Raw genomic sequence first — 6,146 nt, forward strand, 5'->3', positions numbered from 1 at the left:
CGACGAGTGATTTTTTCTGATGGCTAAAAGCATCTCCAAGGTTATATAATTGATTTTTGTTAGAAATTAAGCCTTTAATACTAAATACTTTTGGAAATTGCAATATAGGCTATGTAGTTGACTTTTGTTTGAAATTGTCACATGTAGATGGAGGCAAATTGGTTGATGGAAAAGATGGCGCCGGCGCAGAATGAGAAAAGTGCAAAAGATGATAACCGGTAAAGATGAAGGGCAAATGAGAAGAGAAGCCAGACGAACGTTTTAACCTAAATAAATTCTAAACTATACCTAATAAATTGTTTATTAGTAATACACTTTCTAATTACTTGCCCTAATTATTTATGATAAGAGTTTACATGATTATATTTTTTTAATGAGACGTATATTATATAACATTTTTTTGTGGATTTATGGGATGAATTTTATTTGTTTAATTTAGTAGATTAGATTTTTGAAATTTGATAAAATATAAAGGTAGATTATATTAATTTTTTATTTATTGGGAAGCTTATTATTTATTTTTCTATGATCTTTGCTTCAATATTTTGAACAATATAAATTGTATATCAATTATTTCATATCGATGTTATGTAGGCATTAAATTTTACTTATGCATTGTTAAAATATGAATGTCCTTTTTATCCAAAATGTTTAATCATGTGTTTTTGCTTTTTTTAATACTCCCTCCGTCCCGGACTACTCGCACCTTTCCTTTTCGGCACGGAGATTAAGGAATGAGTGTATAGCAAAGTCAACAATTGCGGCTGTAGGTGATAATTTTTACTAAAAATGGAAAGAGTGCAAATAACTTGGGACGCCCAGAAAGGAAATAAGTGCAAGTAGTCCGGGCCAGAGGGAGTATAATTTTGAATACGGTACTAATCGTTTGAACTTGAATTGCTTAATTGGTTTTAACATTTTACTTACATTACTCTATATTGAGATTATGATATATGTGTATCGCACGTGTTTTACAGATATACATATTTAAAAGAGTGAACTACATAAAAAGTCCCTGGCGTTTCCAAAAGTTTCGCTCTAGACCCCTAACAAAAAAAAATATCCCCAGAAGTGCCTAACCTTCAACCTAATCACGAATGGGGTTTTTTCAGACGAAAATACCCTTCAGCCCTAAAAGGGCATTTCAGTCAAAGCGCAATCAATCTGCAGTGGCCGCTCTGCAATGATGTCTGCGTCAGTGGACTACCCATACAATTGCAACACGTGTTAAAGACTTCCTACGTGATTTAACAAAACAAGTTTCAAAAATTGCATACAGTTTCCGGCTCTAATCAGCATTATTTCCGGCTTATTTTCACTCCCGCCTAAAGTTATAACAAAAAGGGGAGTTTACCGCCTTAAAACTGCAAACCATTGTTTTCATTTCTTCATTCTCCCTGCTCTCCATTGCATGAATGGCTCCTAAGAGGAAGCGAGCTGGGTCCTCAGGTGCTTCTACATCACGAAACTCTCGCCGTAAAAGGGAACCAATACCCCCGCGATCGCCACCACACCGACCACCACCGAGACATCCACCTGTGGTCATTGATGTGAAAGAAGAAACCTGGGATATCCGAGATCCCGAGCTCGATTTTTTCGTCCCAGAGGATGAATATAGTAAGTTAACCTTTAATCCTCGGTTTGTGATTTAGGGTGTACGAAATTAATTTTTTGTGAATATATATTTGATCAGCCGGATATTGATTTTGTGATTGAGGCTCCATAAATTGATTTTGTTGTGAATTTTGGTTTACTGTTTGGTTTGAGTTTTAAATGTGCGTTTATTGTCTTCCTTCCTAGGGGATGCACCTGGACAGTTTTCAGTTGCTTTCCATCATGGAGGTTCATTCTTCTCTACGAATGATGCGAAAAAGTATGTTGGTGGGCATTTGACATACTTCGATTTCTGTAACATAGACAAATTCCAGCTTATAGACCTATCGAGCATGATATTAAGGTTGAAGTATGATAGGAAGATGATATGTGAGTTCTACTACTGTGATCCAAAGTACAGTCATGACTGCGCAGGGGTTTTAATCGGAGGCCCGTTGTTGCCCATTGTTGAGGAAACACATCCGAAGGATTTCCTCAAAGTAGCGTCTACAACGACAAAGTTAGTTCACATCTACGTTGTGGAGATAACCCGGGCTCAAGCCATACTGAAAAAAATGAAGGAAGAAGCGCAATAGCTTCTTAGTTTCAAGGCGTCTAAACCCCCAGGAGTCATTATTGAAGAGATTGAAGAAGCCACGCCGAATGTGCCAAGGCAAAAGCCTAGACCGAAGAGGAAGCAATGGTCTCAGTTTGAAGGGCAACGACAGGAGCCTTTAATGATTGGCTGGTATGATAGGGATGTTGAGTTCGAGGAATATCTTACGAAAAGTTTAGAAGATGATCGTGCTCAGATGAAGAGGGCTGAGGTGGTAGCCAGGCAAAATTTGGCGAAAGCATTTGAAGCCGTGTCCCCTGAAGCTCCGGTCTCTGACTTTGGAGAAGTATCAATACATGACGTGGAATTTGTAGCAGAAAAAATATGTGTAGTTGACTATGTTGGAGAAGCAGAAGCTGGAGGTGGAGACTCTCATGCACACGTACAAGAGGTAACGACTTGTGTGATTTACATATTGATTTAGTACATTATTTGTGATTTAGTTCTTGTTTGTAATTCAGTCCTGCATTTGTGGTACTGCATTTTGTAGGATGTAGCTACAGCTTCATCTGTTGACCATTCCAATCCGATTGTCGATTCCCATGCACAAGTAGCAGAGGTAATGAATTGGTGTGATTTTCATATTGATTTAGTACCTAATTTGTGATTTAGTTCTTGTTTGTAATTTAGTCTTGCATTTGTGGTACTGCATTTTGCAGGATGTAGCTACAGCTTCATCCGTTGACCATTCCAATCCGATTGTCGATGTCGCTGAACAGGCGACTGAGTCTGAATCTGTAGTTCACCAACCATCTTCGGTCGGGCAAGGAGCATTTGTACAAGAAGATGTGTACCGACCGGTATTGGATGATGGTAGTCAGCCACAGCCAGACATACGGGTAGATAATGATTTCTTTCCGATCATTGAGGACATTACTCATGAATTGTTCATGCACGAAGCTCACACCCAAGTGAAAGAGCCAGCTCCAGCTGAAGCAGCGTGTGCAGAACCCGTACCGGTGGTGGGAGATGTACCCCAATAGGCTGATGAAGGTGTTTTTTGTCCGTCAGCCGATTATGTTCCCGACGGATGCCATCTTCATAACGAGGGCAGTAACGACGAAGATGATGATAATGATGTCGACCACTTTATCTCGTTGGCCAACATGTGTCGTAATGAACAAATGTTTACCTCGTATTACGAGTCGTTACGTCGGGAACAACAGCCGGAGGAGGTGGCGGGACAAGACGGGATTGAGGAGCCATCGGGTGAAGCAGAAGGGTCTGGCCAAGGCAGCGGCGGGTCCAAGAAAAGGCGAAAGTACTCCCCTGTTGTTGAGAAAAGGAACTCGGCAGACTCAAACCCTCTGTTCGAGCAAGAGACGGTCGATGAGCTGCAAGATCTCGAGGACCTAGAGGATTTGGAAGGTTTAAGTAGAAAGGGTATCAAGTACACCCCATTTAAGCTGACAAATGATTTACCAAATTGGAAGACTGGTGATTTTTTTAAGGATAGAGAATTTTTTTTCAAGGTTATTCGACAGTACGCAATAATGACGAGACGCCCTGTACATGTGAAGCAAAATGATGGCAAAAGACTTCGTGCTATTTGTAGAGGAAAGTCTTGTGAATGGTATGTATATGCAAGACGGGTCGAAGCCCACAACGATACCGATTTTGTTGTACTGAATATGCATAGAGACCATGCACACACATGCTCTCAAGTGTTGGATCAGAGATGGCTGACGTCAAAATGGCTAGCTGAGCGATACATGGAGAAGATAAAATTGAATCCCCATATCCCATTGGCAGCCATAAGGCAGTGTGTGGATGAGGAGTTCGGACTCCGAGTTGGCAGGATGAAGGCGTACCGAGCAAGAGACAGTGCATTGGAAGGTATTTTTGGCAAGGCGGGACTCCAGTATCATAGACTTTTCGATTACAAAGCTGAACTGGAATGGACACACGCTGACTCTAGTGTGCACATTCACTACGAGAACTTCAGGGATCCCGAAGTTGTGGGCCCGTGATTCTTGAGGTTTTATACTTGTCTCGGGCCGTTGATGCGTTTTTGTCGTCCGATTATCTTCTTGGATTCATGTTTCTTGCGTGGTATGTACAGAGGCCAACTTATGACGGCCATAGGAATTGATCCAAATAATGGTTGGTGGCCTATTGCATGGGCGGTGACTGAGGCCGAAAGCTACGAACAGTGGAAATGGTTTTTAGGCTATCTGGTAGAGGACCTCCTCATACATGAAAATGCCCCCAGATTTGTCTTCATGTCTGACCAGCAAAAGGTATGTGTAATGTGATTTTATTAAAAGGTGTATATGTTGTTTGTGATTTCTTTTGACATACTTCAATTGTGATTTTTAAAATATTGTTGTATTCGGAGTGTGATTATAATATTGTTGTATTCTGTGTCAGTTGTTGTGTACATGTAATAATTTGTGGTGAATTTAATAGGGTCTTGCAAAGGTAATCCTTGAGGAGTTTCCACAGAGCGAGCATCGCTTCTGTGTGCAGCACATATACAACAACTTTAAGAAGCGTTTCATCGGAGAGAATTTTAAGGAGATTTTGTGGGAGCTGGCGGAATATGTTGAGAGGATGAATGCACTGCGGATTATATATCCACAAGCACCTCAATACCTACTCGGCGTAGCTCCCAAGGAAAAATGGGTGAAGGCTTATTTCTCTCCGCATGTTTGCTGTGATGTTATCCTCAATAATATCTGCGAGACCTTTAATTCGAAGATAGCAATTGCTCGTGAGTTGGACATTGTCACCATGTTGGATGAGATCAGGACAAGTCAAATGGAGAGGATACAGATCAGGGGCCAGTGGATCAAGACGTATGATCATGCCCTGCCGCCTGTTATCAAAGAGATTGTTGATAAGTATTTGGCGAGGGCTTCTTCATGGAGACCCACATGGAACGGACAAGATTCTTACCAACTCTCTGGACCGTCAGGTCAGTACGTAGTAAACATGCGGGAATTTACTTGTTCTTGCAGACTTTGGCAGCTGAATGGAATCTCATGCACTCACGCCATCGCTACAATCAACAAGAATGGTAAGGATGTATCTGACTATGTCTACCGCTATTATTTGCGGTCCACCATGACGCTATTGTACGAGAATGTCCTCTACCCAATCAACGGGATGGATAATTGGTCGAAGAACTCAGAAGTTGGATTTGAACTGGCACCTCCTAGAACAAAGTGGCAACGTGGAAGGCCAAAAAAATTGAGGCGTGAAGATCCACAGGTTCGTCAGCATGCAAATGGTTCTGAGTCTTTGCGCCGAACCTTTATACTCAGGTGTCGTCGGTGTGGACAAGATGGGCATAACAGAAGAACATGCACTAATGATCCTCGTATAGATGCCCGGACCGAAGTTGGACAGAGTTCAAGTTCACAGCCCAGTGATCCTAGTGAGCCACCCACTGTTCCAAGGCCCAACACTCGTCGGGCTACGCGGTCAAGCCAGGAGGTAATGACCACCATCACCTTTCGTTTTGATAAACATTGAAACTCAATTTGACCGGGGTTGTTTTTTGTAGACTAATCCCACTGATTCACGTCCCAGCACTCGTCGGTCTACACGGTCGAGCCAGGTAGTTTTCAACACCCTTGTTGCACTTTTACTTTCCATAAAATCCAGTTAACAATCACAATTTTTTGTGATATTTGTAGGAAAATAACAATCTTCCTCCAAGCACTAGCACTCGTCGGACCAGGACGCATCCTCAACGTTGTGGCCGTCGAGGGGATCGTGATTGAATACCCGCGCTTGCGTAGTATGGGACTTAGCCAGGAGGCAATTGTGTTGGTTTATTTTTTGTGTCTCGTAGACAATGGTGAATGCGAACCCTTTTTGTCAAACATTATTCGGATATAACCTTCGGTGATCGGTAGGGATCATCATTAGAAGACACTTGTATTAACTATGCATTTTGTGTGTCGTAAACAATAGCGTATTTTAACTATGC

The 6,146-nt window shown here is 41.7% G+C and overlaps 1 protein-coding gene across 1 annotated transcript; it reads left to right on the top strand.

Annotated features, from left to right (window-relative positions):
* The first annotated feature begins 3,315 nt into the window (after window positions 1-3,315).
* On the top strand, window positions 3,316-5,686 carry LOC121749146. Its single transcript, XM_042143744.1, has 3 exons — window positions 3,316-4,175; window positions 4,272-4,449; window positions 4,619-5,686. Exons 1-3 carry the CDS (start codon window positions 3,316-3,318, stop codon window positions 5,684-5,686), a joined length of 2,106 nt encoding a protein of 701 aa, XP_041999678.1.
* The last annotated feature ends 460 nt before the right edge of the window (window positions 5,687-6,146 follow it).

Source organism: Salvia splendens, chromosome 9 (genome assembly GCF_004379255.2).
Source record: "Salvia splendens isolate huo1 chromosome 9, SspV2, whole genome shotgun sequence".
NCBI lineage: Eukaryota > Viridiplantae > Streptophyta > Magnoliopsida > Lamiales > Lamiaceae > Salvia > Salvia splendens.

What these genes read in the sequence shown, in the direction of transcription:
- LOC121749146 (XM_042143744.1), top strand. Translation starts at nt 3,316, where the DNA reads ATGTGTCGTAATGAACAAATGTTTACCTCGTATTACGAGTCGTTACGT. An exon ending in GATCCCGAAGTTGTGGGCCC is followed by an intron (nt 4,176 to 4,271) that starts GTGATTCTTGAG and finishes TGGTATGTACAG; the next exon opens with AGGCCAACTTATGACGGCCA. An exon ending in TCATGTCTGACCAGCAAAAG is followed by an intron (nt 4,450 to 4,618) that starts GTATGTGTAATG and finishes TGAATTTAATAG; the next exon opens with GGTCTTGCAAAGGTAATCCT.